General features: G+C 44.1%; 1 protein-coding gene across 2 annotated transcripts in view; it reads left to right on the top strand.

Annotated features, from left to right (window-relative positions):
- The window catches only part of IFT27 (intraflagellar transport 27), an 84165-nt gene that overhangs the window by 33845 nt on the left and 31429 nt on the right, over window positions 1-18891 (top strand). Inside the window, exon 3 of one of the 2 annotated variants that reach the window (XM_033929861.1) lies at window positions 7880-7939. The exons of the other annotated variant lie outside the window; for it this stretch is intronic. Coding sequence (XP_033785752.1) covers window positions 7880-7939 — 60 coding nt within the window. The remainder of the gene's footprint in view (window positions 1-7879; window positions 7940-18891) is intronic. 2 annotated transcript variants of the gene reach the window in all.

Raw genomic sequence — 18891 nt, 5'->3', positions numbered from 1 at the left:
GACCGCCCCCCCCAAGAACCTCCGACCGCCCCCCCAGCCGACCCACGACCCCCCTGGCCTACCCCACGACCCCCCACCCCCCTTCCCCTGTACCTTTGGTAGTGGGCCGGACAGACGGGAGCCAAACCCGCCTGTCCGGCAGGCAGCCAACGACGGAATGAGGCCGGATTGGCCCATCCGTCCCAAAGCTCCGCCTACTGGTGGGGCCTAAGGCGCGTGGGCCAATCAGAATAGGCCCTGGAGCCTTAGGTCCCACCTGGGGGCGCGGCCTGAGGCACATGGGCCCAACCCGACCATTGGGCACCCCCCGACACAATCCGACATCCCCCCCGCCACATTTGGGCACCCCCCCACCGCTTCTTACCCTCATCTGAGCACTCTTGAAGATCGGCCTACTCGTCTGCTGGGCCTTGAGCATCAAGAGTGCCCAGATGAGGGTAAGAAGCGGTGGGGGGGGGTGCCCAATTGTGTCGGGGGGGATATCGGATCGTATCGGGGGGGTGCCCAATCGTGTCGGGGGGGGGGTCGGATCGTGGTGGTGGGGTGCCCAATCGTGGCGGGGGGGTCGGATGGTGGCGGGGGGGTGCCGGTTCGAGGCAGGAGGGGTGCCGGATCGCAGGGGGGGGCCTGATCGCAGAGGGGGGCCTTCGAGGGGAGCAATGCCGGTTCTCGGGGGGGGGGAACGCATCAAAGCGAGTTTCCATTATTTCCTATGGGGAAACTCGCTTTGATAAATGAGCATTTTGGATTACGAGCATGCTCCTGGAACGGATTATGCTCGTAATCCAAGGTACCACTGTATGCTGCCTGCTTGTTTAAGGATAAAGCACAGTTACTTACCGTAACAGGTGTTATCCTGGGACAGCAGGCAGATATTCTCACAACCTGCCCACCTCCTCTAGTTGACTTCTTCGCTTGGGCATTGAACTGATGACCTCGCAAGCTGGTGTCGGGCAGGAAGGCACTCACACATGCACGGTGCGGGTAGTCTAAAAAGCTTGCGAAAGCTTAGTGATGCTACACTTCTCACTGTCTGTACCAGGGCTCTGTGGATGACATCACCCATTTATGAGAATATCTGCCTGATGTCCCAAGATAACAGCTATTACAGTAAGTAACTGTGCTATGTGCACAGTAGTGAACATTTCAGTGTAGTAATTGTTGACATGTTGGGCACCCCCCCCCCCCCAAAAAAAAAAAAAGTTCAAGTGTGCTAAGTGTATAAACTTAGTGCACTTTAGTAAAAGACCCTTAATTGTTAAAAATATATATACTGGTTCATTCTTTAAAGCAGTGGTTCTTAAACCTGTCCTGGAGGTCCTCAAGCCAGTCAGGTTTTGTGATATCCCTAATGAATATGCATGAGGCAGATTTGCATGATATGCAAATCTGCCTCATGCATATTCATTAGGGATATCTTAAAAACCCAAATGGCTGGGGATCCCCCAGGACAGCTTTAAGAACTACTGCTTTAAGGGGCATGGCTTGGAGCGCGCACGATATGGCAGCTTAACCGCGGCGCTCCTCGGTCCCAGGCAACAAACTGAATAAAAAGAAACTGTTTACTTAGCTCACCCGACCTGAAAATAATAAAAATCAACGTCGGAGATGGCGGCGATAAGGCAAGGAAAGAATGAAAAACCATGTACATCGGGAGTTTCGGCGAAAAGGTCGAAGGTCACTCCCGTATCGCCGTCGAGTGTACCAATTCCGCTTGAAGCTGATGAAGTTAATGAAAAATCTGATATCATGGCGGAATTATTTAAAATCAAAATAATGTTGACTGATAATGCCAACAAAATATCAGAAGTAAAGGAGGAGCTGATCAATCTGAAACAGGAAATTCAAACTGAAAGGCAGAGAATGTCTGTGATAGAGGAAAGAATCTGCCAGTTGGAAACTATCACACAAAACTGTGAAGAGGAAAAGAAAGATGTTACAGCCTTAAAAAAACAACTAATTGACATGGAGAATCGAGGAAAAGGAAAGAATATTAGAATCCTTGGCTTAGCTGAAAATATTGAAGGAGAAAACCCTATACAGTTCTTGGAAAATCTTTTGCCTAAACTGCTGCAGCTAAATTCTAAATGGCCGTTGGAGATAGAACGTGCCCACAGAATCCCCACAAGAAAACCAACAAACCAGGCAGCTCCTAGACCTCTGATCTTCAAAGTATTAAGATACCAACAAGCATTTGAGATCTTAAAAGTGGCAAAAGCAAATAAAAACCTAAACTATAAAGGATCTAAATTGATTTTCGTTCCTGACTTTGCTAAAGATACTGCAAATATAAGGAAACAATTCCTTACATTCAGACAACAATTAAAAGAAAAGGGCTACATGTATGGTCTATACTATCCGTCTACAATGAGAATTTCTACAGGGAATAAATCTATGTATTTTCAAGATCCTGCAAAACTGAAAGAATTTTTGACACAAGAAGAACCAATGTCTACATAATAAATCAGAATAAAACAAATTTCTATCTAATGAAAATAGATGGAAATAAAGAAGGAAAAAAGAAGAGGAACTAATGTCTACATATAATCAGAATAAAATGAAAGTTTCATCTGAAGATAGGATATAGAAAATGCAAGATAAAATAAGAAAAAAGAAGATGGTTAAAAAAAAAAAAAAAAGACAATGATTACTAACAGAGTAAATTATTTTTAAAACGTTGACAATTTTTGATTCAAATTTTATTACAATATATTGAATATTATGATTTAAATTAATTATTGATTTTATTCCATCCATTTAAAAAAAAAAACATTTTATAATTTTTGATTCAATTATTATTAATATATTGGATGTTATGATAAATTTACATTATTATAGAATTTAATACTATTTATAGAATTATTGCATCTATATTTAATACTGCTAATATTAATTGGAAAAAATAAAAAAAATAAAAAATTTTTGGAATTGATTAAATGAGTGTGGAAATTATTATAACATAGATATTTAATTCCTATACATATTAGGTTATTATAAATGATGATATTTAAAAATGTTTAAAAATGTTATTATTACAATTTGATATATGGAATTAGAGCTATATTTAAAATATATTGAATTTATTGTAGGGATAATATATTAGTTATATCTAAGACTTGAAAATATTAATATGATTTATCCAATTATAATTTATATGAATTATTGCATCTATATTTAATACTGTTAATATTAATTGAAAAATTTTTTGGATTTGGTTAAATGAGTGGGAAATTATTATAACATAGATATTAATTATAGAATCTTTTTGATATAAATATTTATTTTATTTAATTACCTATACATATTACGATACTATAAATGATGATTTTCAAATATATAAAATGATTTACTAAAATATTTACTATTATCTATATAGGAATAGATATATCTAATTATATATATGAAATTAGAACTATATTTGAAATATATTTAATTTATTGAAGGGGTAATATATTATTTATGTCTAAGACTTAAAAAGATTAATATGATTTATCCAATTATATTTGATATGAATTATAATATACAAGGGGATTTAATGAAGGTTTAAATGAATAATAAGGTGGGTAAAGAAATATGAAATGTATTGAATTAGAGATTATTTTTAAAATAATTTATGAATGATTAGTTGCCTGGGGGAGGGGATTTAGGTTTTGCATGACCAATGTGTGTTCCAGGTCAAACATTGATAGTGGGAGGGTGGGGAGGGAAAATAGAGGGTGGGAATGGGGATCAATATATATTAATTGTGCTGAGATCTAATCATGTATATTATCATAGAATATTGGTTAAAATTTAATGATAAATAAGATGGATATAAAAATTTATTCTATGAATGTCAATGGTTTAAATCATCCTATTAAGAAGAAGAAAATATTATCGTTCCTTAAAAATCAAAATGCGGATATCTACTTCATTCAAGAGACCCATCTTTCTGAAATTGAATCTAAAAAATTATCTGGGGGTTGGATTTCTAAATGTTTATTTGCACCGGCTTTAAAAAAAAAAGCTGGAGTGGCTATTCTGATAAACAAAAAATGTAATGCGAATTTCAAATTAATAAATTATGACCCCTTAGGTAGATGGGTGCATGTCGAAATGGATCTGGGAAATACAACCATGGATTTATTCAATTTATATGCTCCTAATACGAATCAAATGGAGTTTTTCAAACAAATTCAACAATTACTTTTACCACTGGCTACATCTAATTTAATAGTAGCAGGAGATTTCAATGCTGTAATGGATCCAATTTTGGATAAAAAACCAAGTAGAATTATGAAATCATTAGGCTTAGATAATTTGATTCAATCTTGTGATTTAGTAGATATATGGCGTATTCTTCATTTTAATGATCAGGAATTTTCTTTTTGTTCTCAGGTCCACAAATCCTTTTCACGAATTGATTATATATTTGTTTCTAATAACCTAGCGCAGCGTGTGTTAAAAGCAGTTATAGATCCTATTATAATTTCGGATCATGCTGGTGTGTGGATTAATCTTCAAAATTATGATATTGAACATTTCAATTCAATTTGGAGATTTAATAATACTTTTTTAGCGGATTCAAATTTTCTCGAAGAATTTAAATTAAAAATACAAGAATTTTTTCAAATTAATGATTCGGATAATATTAATGCTGAGATTTTATGGGACGCTTTTAAAGCAACAATGAGAGGGAATATTATTTCATATTCAGCATATATTAATAAACAACATAAAAAACAGTTTCTTGAATTAGGAAAACAAATTAAGTTATTAGAAAATAAATTAATTGAAAAGTGGGAAAATAATACATTACAAGATTTATTAAAACTAAAAGTTAAATATAATGAGATTTCTTCTCAATTTGTGAGAAAAGATTTATTTAATAGACAAGTTCAATTTTACGGAAATTCAAATAAAGCTGGAAAATTATTAGCAAATTTCCGGTAATACACACACTAACAATAAAGACATTTTAATACAGTTTCTTGATTTTTATAAAGATTTATATTCTTCTGAATCTTATGAAAATAAAGAACAAGATGGACAAAAATTTTTAAATTCATTTATTGGACCAAATGTTCCAGATCATATAAAAAGAAGTTTAGAAGAACCTATATCTTTAAAAGAAATAGAATCAGCATTGAAGTCTCTTAGAGTTGGATCCGCTCCGGGTGGTGATGGTTATACGGTTGAATTTTATAAATCATTTCAAAACATTATTTTACCATATCTGTTAAAGTTATATCAGTATCAAATGAATAATGGAAATATATCAGGTACTATGGCTGATTCACTAATTATTGTCTTACCAAAACCAAACAAAGATCCTACTTTGGTTTCAAATTACAGGCCTATTTCCTTATTAAATGTAGATGGTAAATTAATTTCTAAAGTACTAGCAATAAGATTGGCAAAAGCTCTTCCTTTCATTATTGATGTACATCAAACAGGATTTATTGCTAAAAGACATTCATCACACAACACTAGATTAGCATTTCACTCTTTAAATTTAGCAAAAACTATGAACGATCCAGCTTTTATGGTATCTTTAGATGCAGAAAAAGCATTTGATAGAGTAGAATGGAAATTTATGTATCAAGCTCTAGAATGGTTTGGATTAGGTCCCGGTTTTATTAAAATGATTCAAACTTTGTATAGCTCTCCTGGTGCAAGATTATATATAAATAACAATTTATCAGATAGATTTAACTTGCAAAGGGGAGTTAGACAAGGATGTCCTTTGTCCCCCTTACTTTTTGATATTGTTTTAGAACCCTTGTTAATTGCAATTAATCAAACTAAGGAGATAAAGGGAATCCCATTTTCTAACTGGGAATATAAACTTTCTGCATATGCAGATGATATCTTATTATATTTAAGAGAACCGGAGAATACTATTCCAAGTTTACTTAATCTTCTAGAGGAATTTGGAAAATTTTCAGGATATAAAATTAATTGGAGTAAATCAGAAATTCTTCCAATTAATGTTCACTGTACCAAAGGATTATTTGATTCATATTCATTTATTTGGAAAGAAGAAGGATTAAAATATTTAGGAATTATGATCAAAAATACAATTGATGATACAGTCAAAGAAAATGAAAAACTTTTATTGAAAAAAATTACAGAAATGTGTGAACAATGGAATCCTTTACATCTTTCATGGTGGGGAAGAGTTCAAACAATTAAAATGATGATATTGCCTGTGGTTTGTTATCAAATGAGTATGATACCAATATTTTTTCAGGGGTCCTTTTATAAAAAATTAAACAATATTATTACAAAATTTGTTTGGTTTGGGAAAAGACCCAGAATTGCTTTAGTATCTTTACAAAGACCAATTGTGGAGGGAGGGGTAAATTTTCCAAATTTTTATAGGTACCATCAAGCCTATATTCTAAGACAGGGTATGTATTGGATCCTCCCAGATCTCATGGAGAATGTACCAGATTGGCTATATTTAGAATGGCGGCTCCTGTTCCCATTACATTTAGATCATTTAATTAGTATAACAATGCCCAGAAGATACAAAGATAACAGAATTTTATTAGACACTTGGAAAACATTAAGATATATAAATAACCTATCACCAGATCCAATTTGTAAATCACTAAATCAGTCTATTTGGGTAAACTCCAGGATCAAGATTGGCGGATTTAAGATCGTCTGGAAACAATGGATAAGTGCAGGTATACGAACATTAAATGATGTCATTTCAGAAGGTTCACTGCTTAGTTTTTCACAATTGCAAAATAAATTTGGCTTAAATAAATCACAATTTTTTAAATGGATGCAATTGAAGCAGGCCATTCAAGTAGGGTTCCCTGAATGGAAAAATCTTAATACTCAATATAGTCTGCAGGTTTTATGTTTCCAGGCGGATTTCTTGGGTCACCAAGCCGCAAAATGGTACAAATTGATATATGGATTTTTAAATAAAAAAAAGAAAACTGGTCTTAGGGATATTTGGAGTATTGAGATTGGACAGACAATTTCTGCATCTCAATGGCCACGATTTTGGTCCTGGAGATTAAGATCTACAAAGTCAGCATCTATGAGTCAAACATGGATGTTTTTATTACATAGAGTGTTATGGACCCCTACGCGCTTGCAAAAGATAGATAATACTAGATCCAATAGATGCTGGCATTGTAAAATAGAAATAGGGACGTTAGATCACTTAATTTTTTTTTGTCCCTGTATAAATGCCTTTTGGAATCTGATTTGGCCCCAAATTAACAAATTACTAGAAAATCATGTAGGACTCTCATATGATACCATACTATTTGGCACTGCAATGAGAACTCAGAGTCCGATCTCAGCAAATAATAACAAGCTGCTATTAATATTGACAGGAGTCGCCATGCAACAAATCACTCAAAATTGGAAAGACTATACCAAATTAAATTATACGTTCTGGTGGAACTCTGTCTGTCATATCTACAAAATGGAAAAAGTAATAGCATTACAACATGGGAATCTTCATAATTTCATGAAAATTTGGCAACCATTGACTAATTATTCTAATGATTAGACTTCTTAGCACATTCACAGTACTTATATAGGAATGGGGAGGGTTATGCATAATTTTTGAAATTATTAATTGTAAAAATGGGGAGGGATTTATAACTTTTGATTATATATAATTTATAATATATACTGTGTATAAATTAATGTTGTATTAATGATAGATACAATGATATATAATAATTAATTATATTACTTGAAACTCTATTATTGTAATAATTGAAAATTTAATAAATAAAAATTTAAAAAAAAAAAAAAGAACTACTGCTTTAAACTTTGAGAATTAAGACGTGCTGGTGCTTCGTGGTGACTAGAAGTATCTGGAATAATGTCTTTCTTAATTCAAGCTTGTATTTCTGATTTGTAGACAGTTGGTGTGGATATTATAATGAAGACGGTACATATTCCAGAAACAAGTGACAGTGTGGTAAGGTCAAATTATTTCAACACTGGTATTCAACTCAGCTGTTCCGAGTCCTGAATTGCAATATCCCTGCTAATCTAGTTTTAAGGTTCTACAAACAGCTCTGCTGAGGTTCAAATTTCAACACTTCCAGAAAATATTAGCCATGCTAACAATACTAACAATAGACTTGGCTAAAATCTCCAAATATTCCTGAGAGTGAGCAACAAGAAATTAATTTGCTATTGGGATCTACACTGTAGGTAGTTCTGGTGAACCAGTTTAGCCCCCACATACAGCTCTGTCAATATCAGTCCTGACTTGTGGCTTTCATAAGAACATAAGCAGTGCCTCTGCCGGGTCAGACCAGAGGTCCATCCCGCCCAGCAGTCCGCCCCCGCGGCGGCCCAACAGGCCGCAAGGGGGCCCCTCCTGCCTTAATCACCAGAAGGGGCCCCCTTGCCCCCTAGGTTTCTCATCGAAGTCCTATCTTCCCATCAATGTCCTAACCCTCCGGCCTTGCACCTGCACGACCTGGTGAGCTGTCTATACTTATGCAACACCCCAGCACCTCCCTCAGTACCCCACGATCCCCTTTTCCCTCAGGAATCTGTCCAATCCCTGTTTGAATCCCTGTACTGTACTCTGCCGGATCACTTCCTCCGGGAGCGCATTCCATTTGTCCACGACCCTTTGGGTGAAGAAAAACTTCCTTGCATTTGATTTGAACCTATCTCCCTTCAGTTTCTCTGAGTGCCCCCTCGTACCTGTCGTCCCTTTTAGTCTGAAGAACCTGTCCCTGTCCACCCTCTCTATGCCCCTAAGTATTTTGAAGGTCTCTATCATATCCCCCCTGAGCCTCCTCTTTTCCAGAGAGAAGAGCCCCAGTTTATCCAGCCTCTCAGCATATGGGCAGTTTTCCAGCCCTCTTACCAGTTTCGTTGCCCTCATTTGGACTCTCTCAAGAACTGCCATGTCCTTCTTGAGGTGCGGCGACCAATATTGAACACAGTATTCCAGATGTGGGCGCACCATCGCTCGATACAGCGACATGATGACTTCCCGCGTCCTGGTTGATATGCCCCTGTTGATGATGCCCAGCATCCTGTTGGCTTTCTTCGAGGCTGCTGCACACTGTGCGGATGGTTTCATGGATGGATCCACTAGCACACCCAAGTCTCTCTCAAGTCCGGTGTCTTCCAGCAATCTCCCCTCCATTTTATACTCGAACAACGGGTTCTTTTTCCCTATGTGCATGACCTTGCATTTATCTACGTTAAAGCGCATTTGCCATTTGTTTGCCCAGTCCTCCAGCTTATCGAGGTCCCTTTGCAGTTCCTCACACTCCTCCCTGGTCCTAACTCTGGCGCAGAGCTTGGTATCGTCTGCAAATTTTATAACCTCACACTTTGCCTCCGTTTCCAGGTCATTGATAAATATGTTGAAGAGTAGCGGCCCCAGCACCGATCCCTGCGGCACACCCCTCGTGACTCCCCGCCAGTCAGAATATTGGCCCTTTACTCCGACCCTCTGTAGTCTACCTGACAGCCAGTGCTTGATCCATCTGTGTACATCCCCGCCCACCCCGTGGTTCCACAGCTTCCTAAGCAGCCTTTCATGTGGCATCTTGTCAAAGGCCTTTTGAAAATCGAGGTAAATGATGTCTATGGGTTCCCCTTTGTCCACCTCAAAGAAGTACAGAAGGTTTGTCAGGCATGACCTTCCCTTACAGAATCCGTGCTGGCTTGTCCGCAGTAGGCCATTTTTCTCGATGTGCTCGCAAATGCTGTCCTTGATCATTGCTTCCACCATCTTCCCTATAACTGAAGTCAGGCTCACCGGCCTGTAGTTCCCGGGGTCACCTCTCGATCCCTTCTTAAAGATAGGTGTGACATTCGCCAGTTTCCAGTCCTCTGGTACCTCTCCAGTTTTCAAGGATAGGTTGCAAACATGCTGGATTGCGCCCGCTATTTCCTGACTTAGTTCCTTTAGAACCCTTGGGTGAATCCCGTCCGGTCCCGGTGATTTGCCGCTTTTCAGTCTGTGAATCTGCTTGAGGACATCCTCCCGACTTACCTCTATATGCCCCAATCTTTTGGCCTGCTCCCCACTCATGAGCTCCTCTGAGTCTGGTATATTGGACGTGTCCTCGCTCGTGAAGACCGACGAGAAGAACGTGTTCAACCTCTCAGCTACCTCTTTATTCTCCTTAATCACTCCCTTCCTATCCCCATCGTCCAATGGCCCCACCTCCTCTCTCACTGGTTGCTTCCCCTTTACGTAACTGAAGAATGCCTTGAAGTTTTTCGCCTCCCTGGCCAGCCCCTCCTCGTATTTCCCTTTTGCTTTTCTAATCTCTCGGTGGCATTCCTTTTGGCATTTCCTGTGCTCCTGGTGATTTTCCTCCGTTGGATCCCTCTTCCATTTCCGGAAGGACACTTTCTTGTCACTGATTACCCTCTTTACTTCAGGTGTCATCCAAACCGGGTCTTTTGACCGCTTGTTCTTGCGGCCTTTCCTGAAACTGGGGATGTACAGTTTTTGCGCTTCCTGCAGTGTGTCCCTGAGAAGGGTCCAGGCGCTCCCTACAGTCTCCATCCTAAAGCCGTTCCTGAGCTTCCTCCCCACCATTTTCCTCATAGCAACATAGTTCCCTTTCCTGAAGTTGAGCGCAGTCGTTGCGGTCCTCCCCACTATGGGTGACCCCCTTTCTAATGTGAATCTGATCACGTTGTGATCACTGTTGCCTAGTGTTCCTCCCACTTCTACCCCTCTTGCAGGCCCCCCTAATCCGTTAAGGATGAGGTCAAGAGTGGCATCCCCTCGCGTCGGTTCCTTGGCTAGTTGCTCCATGAAGCAGTCCCTCACAGCTTCTACGAATCCTGCTTCCCTCGTGGAGTTGGAGTGTCCCATACTCCAGTCTATCCCCGGGTAGTTGAAGTCCCCCATCACTGTTACACTTCCAGTCCTGCATTCCTGTCTCAGTTCTGCTTCCAAGTCTTGTCCTATTGTTTCTGACGCACCAGGCGGGCGATAATACAGCCCCAGCTTTATGTCTGCACTCTTCTTTCCCGGCAATTTGACCCATAGCGATTCTAGCTCCTCTGCCTTTGTTGCCGTATCGAACCCAATCGAGTAGATATAGTCCTTTATATACAGCGCTATGCCTCCCCCCTTCTTGTGGGTCCTGTCCCTCCTGTAGAGCTTGTACCCTGGCAGCGCCACATCCCATTGATTTTCCTCTGTCCACCAGGTTTCTGTAATTCCTATTATATCCAGGTCCTCCCCCTTGGCCATGACTTCCAGTTCACCCATCTTAGCCATGAGGCTTCTTGCATTTGCGTATAAGCACTGTAGGTCCCGGTGTTTGTCCTCCACCTCTGCCTTTACCTGGGCCGCCTTCCCTTGGGTCTCGGGCTGTTTTCCCGCTCCCGGTGCCTCTGCTGTGCCCTCCACCTTTACCCTAGCAACTCTCTTCCTCCCCATGTCCCCTCCACCCCACCTCCCCGCTTTTCCCCGGGGAGTACCAGCCCCCTCCCGTGCTATCGTCCCCTGGGCCTTGGTTTGTTCCCCCTTGCCTTGTGTCTCCCCTTTGCCCTGTGGCTCCACCTTATTGCCTTCTGTTTGCACCCTGGTGCCATCTTGTCCTCCTGAATCCCCTGTTTTCCCCTTCCCCTTAGACTTCTCCCAGCAAGTTGCTGTTACCTGGTGTTTCCCTCGCTGTCTGATCGCGAGTTCCATCGGACCCCCGTCCTCCTCCCTGCAGTCAGCCCATTCAGCATCTTTTCTTGACACTGCTGTCCGAAGCGTCATCAGGTCAGCTGTCGGCTTTCCCCCTCTCTGTAGTTTAAAGCCCTCTCGATCTCCTTCTTTAAGTTGGCTGCTAGTATTCTTGTTCCCGCCGTGCTCAGGTGCAGGCCATCCCGCCTGTAGAGCTTGCTCTTTCTCCAGAAGGATGACCAGTTCCTCACAAAGTGGAAGCCCTCCTCCTTGAACCACCTCCTCAGCCACGCATTCACCTCCTGGAGCTCGGCCTGCCTCCTTGCATCTGCCCTCGGGACCGGCAGGATCTCCGAGAATGCTATCCTCTGTGACCTCCGGTTCAGCTTCCTTCCCAGGACCCTGAACTGGTCTGTTAGCGCAGGCATGCTGAAATTCCTCCGGCTCACATCATTTGTTCCGACGTGGACAATTACTGCTGTCTCCTCCGTTTCGGCTCGTCCAAGATCCTCTCGATTCTGTCGGCAGTGTCCTTTGTCCTGGCCCTAGGGAGACATGTCACCAGCCGGTCCTCTCGACCTCCGGCTACGTGACTGTCCACCTCCCTCAGGATCGAGTCTCCCACAACAATTGCAGTCTTTCCCTTCCTTAAGAGCCTCCTCTCCCTCAGGTCCATGTCCATGGTGAATCTGGGCGCTCCTCCCTCGGGGTCCTTGGCCTCCTCTGCCCTCCTGGTCTCTCCACTGGCCTCTCCACTAGGTCCATCCTCCGGTGGGTCCTGGCTCTCGTCTGATGACACCTGTCTGAGTTGCTGCTGGTTCTGCTCCTCGACCCTCCTGTAGCTCTCCTCGATGAATCTCTCAAGGTCCCTCACCTGATCTTCAATGGAGCTGTTTCTGTCTGGATCCTCAGACGCCTGGCATGGCTCCTCTGAAGCGTGCAGCCCCTCCAGGTCCTGAACCCTGGCCTGCAATCTCGCAACCTCATACTTCAGGCCTTCCAGCTCCCGGCACCGACCGCATATGTACTCCCGCCTTCCCGAGGGGAGGTAGTCGTACATATGGCACCCCATGCAGTATACTGGAAAGCTCTGGTGTATTCCGGCTGCCTCCATTTCCATCTTATCCGCTTCGCTGTCCGGTCTCCCTCAGCTCTCTGCTCTGCTCCTTTGGTCCGTCTATTTGCTCTTCGCTCTCTCGTCTGCCTGTTTTGCTCTCTCCTCTCTGCTCTCCTCTGGCTCTCACCACTCTGGTCTCCTCTGATCTGTTGGTGTCCTCACTCCCTCGCTCTCCCTCCGCCTGCTGCTGCTGTGTCCTCTCTCCCTCTGCCTGGTGCTGCTGTGTCCCCTCTCCCACTCTCACTCTCCGCCTGCTGCTGCTGTGTCCTCTCTCCCTCTGCCTGATGCTGCTGTGTCCCCCCTCTCCCTCTCACTCTCCGCCTGCTGCTGCTGTGTCCTCTCTCCCTCTGCCTGCTGCTGCTGTGACCTCTCACCCACACTCACTCTCTGCCTCTGGTTGTGTGCTGACCTTGGTGTAGTGCCCTGGCCCTTCGCAAAGGCGCTCTTGCTAAGGCGAGCGCCTTTGCCGCGCGCCGAACGGCCGCGCGCCGTTGGCTCCGCCCCTTTTAAGGCGGAGCTCCGATGTCTGACGTCGGAGGGGTGGGCGGAGCTACCTCTTGCCGCTACCCCTCGCTCTGCACTCTCCCTGTGCCCTCCTGGCTCTCCTCCTCTCCTAACCCCTGCCTTCCAAGTCTCTCTCTTGCCTCTCTCCCTCTGTGGCTGCTTGCAGGCAAGCTGGACTGTTCGGCGTTGGCTCCGCCCCTTTTAAGGCGGAGCTCAGAGGTCCGACGTCGGAGGGGTGGGCGGAGCTACCTCTCGCCGCTACCCCTCGCTCTGCACTCTCCTTGTGCCCTCCTGGCTCTCCTCCTCTCCTAACCCCTGCCTTCCAAGTCTCTCTCTTGCCTCTCTCCCTCTGTGGCTGCTTGCAGGCAAGCTGGACTTTCCTGCCATTCAACTAGCAGGACCTCACACACAATTCTTAGACTTGGCTTGCAGGTGCTTTTTGATGAGGGCAGCACATACATAAAAATATGGGCATTATCCCAGCACAAGCAGGCAGCATATTCTCAACATGTGGGTGACGTCATCTACGGAGCCCCTCAGCGGACAGTCTCGCAAGCAGACTTGCTTGAAGATCTTTTAAGAGTTCGAGTGCTGCACCCAACCCGAGTTAGGTTGCATGTCTCCTCAGTTCTTAGTTTTCTGCAGAGCCAAGAAGCCCTGTTTCTACAGCTCTGCCGTTTTCTAGTTGCCTTCTCGCACCGTAGCTTTCTTTCTTACTTTTATTTCTCTTGTAAGTCACTATGCGGCACCTCATGAATGGACACTCAATTCTTCGCCTCTACATCAAGCGTTTGCTCAATGGGGGACTCCTCAGATAGACCTCTTTGCATCTCCCCACAACAACAGGCTGCCTCAGTTTTGCTCCAGGATATACTTTCCTCATCGCCTCGAGGCAGTTGCTTTCCTTCTGGAATGGATGAATCAGTTTCTCTATGCTTTCCTTCCATTCCCTCTGATTCTCAAGACTCTTGTCAAACTCAAGACGGAACATGCCACCATTATTCTGATAGCTCCTCGGTGGCCCAGACAACCGTGGTACTCCCTTCTACTTCAGCTCAGCATCAGGGAGCCTCTACTTCTGCCAGAATTTCCCTCTCTGCTTACACAGAGTCAAGGGTCCCTGCTTCATCCTACACTTAACAGCTTGGTACCTCTCAACCTAACTGCCACTCTACAGTTCTCTCAATCTGTTCAAGACATTCTAGAGGCTTCCAGGAAGCCGTCCACTAGGCAGTGTTACAACCAGAAATGGACTAGATTTTCTACTTGGTGTGCTACTCATCACAAGGAGCCGCTGTCTACCTTCTTGTCTTCAGTTTTGGATTACCTGCTACACTTATCTCAATCTGGACTCAAATCCTCATGTATTCGAGTCCACCTCAGTGCCATTGCTGCTTTTCATCAATCTATTGAAGGGAAACCTCTCTCTGCTCATTCTGTGGTTTCCAGATTTATGAAAGGACCTTTCAATGTCAATCTACCTTTCAAGCCGCCTCCGTTGGTTTGGGACCTCAATCTGGTTCTTACTCATTTGATGACACCTCCATTCGAACCAATAGATTCGGCTCATCTTAAATATCTTACTTAGAAAGTAGTTTTTCTCATTGCACTCACCTCTGCTAGATGTGTCAGTGAACTACAAGTTTTAGTGGCGGATCCACCTTTTACAGTATTCCTTCATCACAAGGTGGTCCTCCGTACTCATCCAAAATTCTTAACTAAAGTGATTTCGGAATTTCATCTCAATCAATCCATCGTCCTTCCAGTGTTTTTTCCAAAGCCTCATTCTCATCCTGGAGAAATAGCGCTTCATACTCTGGACTGTAAACGTGCTTTAGCTTTCTACTTGCAACGCACTCAACCTCACAGAACTGCTCCTCAACTTTTCATCTCCTTCGATCCAAATAAGATGGGGCATCCTGTTTCCAAGCGAACCATCTCCAACTGGATGGCTGCTTGCATCTCTTTCTGCTATGCTCAGGCTGGTCTCCCTTTGCAGGGTCAAGTCACAGGCCATAAAGTTAGAGCGATGGCAACGTCTGTAGCTTTCCTCAGATCAGCTCCTATTGAGGAAATCTACAAGGCTGCCACTTGGTCCTCGGTTCATACAGTCACCTCTCATTATTATCTGGATACTTTTTCCAGAAGGGACGGCCATTTTGGCCAGTCAGTTTTACAACATTCTCCTAAATTGCCAACTCTCTCCCACCATCCCATTCTGGTTAGCTCGGAGGTCACCCACAAGTTGAGAATATGCTGCCTGCTTGTCCTGGGATAAAACACAGTTACTTACCATAACAGTTGTTATCCAAGGACAGCAGGCAGATATTCTCAACCCACCCACCTCCCCTGGTTGGCTTCTTAGCTAGCTATCTGAACTGAGGAGATGGTGCGACCTGACTCGGGCGGGAAGGCACTTGCGCTTGCACGGTGCAGCACTCACAAGCTCTTAAAAGATCTTCAAGCAAGTCTGATTACGAGGCTGTCCACTGGGGGGGCTCCGTAGATGACGTCACCCACATGTTGAGAATATCTGTCTGCTGTCCCTGGATAACAGCTGTTACGGTAAGTAACTGCTTTTGGAAGGGCCAATAGCAGGAAGAAATGTGTTGTAACCTTAAGGCATTAAAGACAGTTCAGAGGCAGGTTTTACTGGACTGCAGAAAGCTACTCATTTGAGGTCAATGTCTCCAAATAGGTTATTTTTGTGCTTACCAGGATAATAATGAACTTCACTCTTAAACCAGGGTATGTGGAATATGATCTCGGTCTCTCAAATGTACTGTTAAAGCTGCCAAAGAGAGCTTCTGAAGTTTGTAAGATGTTACCGTGTTTCCCCAAAAATAAGCCCTAGCATGATTTTCGGGGTAGGTTTTATTATAAGCCCTACCCCAAAAAATAAGCCCTAGTTGCCGCCCCCGCCGCACAGCTGAACCGTAACCCCCCCCCTCCCCTGCTAACCCTTCCATCCGAACCCCGCAGACCATGAGCTATAAATACCTTCTCCGGAGCAGCGTTGGGCCAGCAGCATGCTAAACAGGCTGCTTCGCGGCTTTCTCGCCGGGGCCTTCTGTGTGCCGCATTACTGATGACATTTACCTCGCCGGCCCACACCAAAATCCTTTAGTGCCGTTTAGTAAAAAGAACCCTTATATTGTGAGCCTGCCGGGACAAATAGGGAAAATACTTGAGTACCTGAATGCTATTCAGTGTATTGTAAACCACTTTAGGTGAATCTCATCATGAAAAGGCAGTTAATAAATCCCAATAAATAAAAAGAACTTCCAATTACAGTGGAACCTTGGTTTACGAGCATAATTCGTTCCAGAAGCATGCTCGTAAACCAAATTACTCATATATCAAAGCGAGTTTCACCATAGGAAGTAAGGGAAACTCACTTGATTGGTTCCACCTCCGCTCCCCCCCACCCCCCGTGGCCACTGGTGCTGCTCCTCCCCACCCCACCCCCAAGGCCACTGGTGCGCTTCGACATCCCCCCCCCCTGCGAACCGGCATTGCCCCCCTCGCGAATCACGCCAGCCCAAACTGAAGCCTTATCACCATCTGGCACCGGCACGCAGCACCAACCCACAGGAGGTGCCGGTGCCCGAAGATCATGCTGCCAGAACGAGAGCCAAGGAGGGATATGATCTTTTCTGTCACAGCTCCACAAATTTGGAACTCTCTTCCTCTCAATATAAGAGAAGAAAAATTACTTACTAAATTCAAAGGCTTACTAAAAAGCTGGCTGTTTAGGGATGCCTTTTAGAGAATGACACGGGGGAAAAATCTGTCCCCGTCACTGCACCGTCCCCGGCCCACCATCCTCTGCACCGCCCCGTCACCGCCGTTCCCTTCACCGCCCCGTCACCGTCACCGCCATCCCTTTCACCGCCCCGTTTCCGCCACTGCCATCCCATTCACCACCCCGTCACCATCCCCGCAGCATCCATATAAGCCTCAGTACTGCGAAACACCATGAAGACAGAAGAGAGTTCTGCCACTACTACTACTGCACTGAGAATCTGTTTCAGTGCCTCTGCCCTGTAGTAAAAACTGAACATAAAATAAATCAATTAACTTGTCCTCCCTTTCAATGACGTGTCCCCCATGTTCACCTTTAGCTCGAATCAGGTCAATTGTGCACACTAAAAATGCAGGAGAATCTGGAACCTGAGCGCAGGCAGGCAGTGATACAAAAACAGCAGACACCCGACCAACTGCAGTGTTCCGCCATCTCCCTCCCTCCATCTCACCTTAGATGTAGAGTATGCCGGCTTTCTTTTTCACCCAGCTGCATGTGCGGGTGCTCATTTGTTCAATATTCTCCTCTGATACAACCGGAAACAGGAAGTTGCAAGAGAGGAGAAGATTGATCAACGCGAGCGCAGCTTGGCGAAAAGAAAGCCGGCATACTCTACATCAATGGTTTTCAACCTTTTTGCACCCATGGACTGGCAGAAATAAAATAATTATTTTGTGGACCGGCAAACTACTAGGACTAAAATTATAAAACCCTGTTTCCGCCCCATCTTCGCAAGCTCAGTCACCTCAGTAACTATAGAAAAATAGACAAATATAGTGGAAAATATAGACAGCAGATATAAATTCTCAAAACTGACACATTTTGATCACTAAATTGAAAATAAAATCATTTTTCCTACCTTTGCTGTCTGGTGATTGATTTCATGAGTCTCTGGTTGCGTTTCCTTCTGTCTGTGTATCCTTTCTTTCATTTCTTTCTTTCTGCACTCAAGCCCAAGAATTGTCCCTTTCTATTCCCTCCCTCTTTTCTTCCTATGTCCTTAGTGCCCCCGGTGCCTCCTTCCCATGTCTTTAGTGCCCCAAGTGCCTCCTTTCCATGTCCTTAGTGCTCCTTCCTGTCTTTAGTGCCCCCAGTGCCTCCTTCCCATGTCCTTAGTGCCCCTTCCTGTCTTTAGTGCCCCAGTGCCTCCTTCCCATGTCCTTAGTGCCCCTTCCTGTCTTTAGTGCCCCCAGTGACTCCTTCCCATGTCTTTAGTGCCCCAGTGCCTCCTTCCCATGTCTTTAGTGCCCCTAGTGCCTCCTTCCTATGTCCCTCTCACTGCTTTCCACACTTTGTCCCACCCCCACCCCCGAAGCCTACCTGCCTGCCTGTGCCTGTCTACCTTTCTCCCTCCCTAGCCAAAGCCAGCCTGCTGCCTCACTGCCATTCAAAAAAAAGCCTCCGTCCCTTTCCCCTTCTCTTACCGCCATGCTGCAGCTGCTAAAGCCAGAAGTCTTCTTTCCGACTCAATTCTAAAGTCGGAGAGGACGTTCTGGGCCAGCCAGGCAGCGATTGGCTGGCCCAGAACGTCATCTCCGACGTCAGAATTGACGTCGGATAGACTTCCTGTCGGCTTTAGTAGCTGCAGCATGGCAGAAGGAGCAGGAGAAAAGGAGAGGCTTTTTTTTTTTTTTTCTTCGTGCGGACCGACAGAAATTCAACCGGCGGTGCTCTTCCAATTCAAAGGTGAGGTGGAGGGAGGGAGATGGTGGGGACCGCGCGATCTTGATTGCCTCACTGCGGGGACAAGTCCATTCACCACTCCACGGGGCGGTGAAATGCCTTGTCCCCGTCCCGCAGAGGCCACTATTTTTTCTTCCCCGTTTTGGC

The sequence above is a fragment of the Geotrypetes seraphini genome, chromosome 2 (genome assembly GCF_902459505.1).
Source record: "Geotrypetes seraphini chromosome 2, aGeoSer1.1, whole genome shotgun sequence".
NCBI lineage: Eukaryota > Metazoa > Chordata > Amphibia > Gymnophiona > Dermophiidae > Geotrypetes > Geotrypetes seraphini.
Note: the sequence above shows the minus strand (reverse complement) of the source record. Positions and strands in the feature narration are given on the sequence as shown.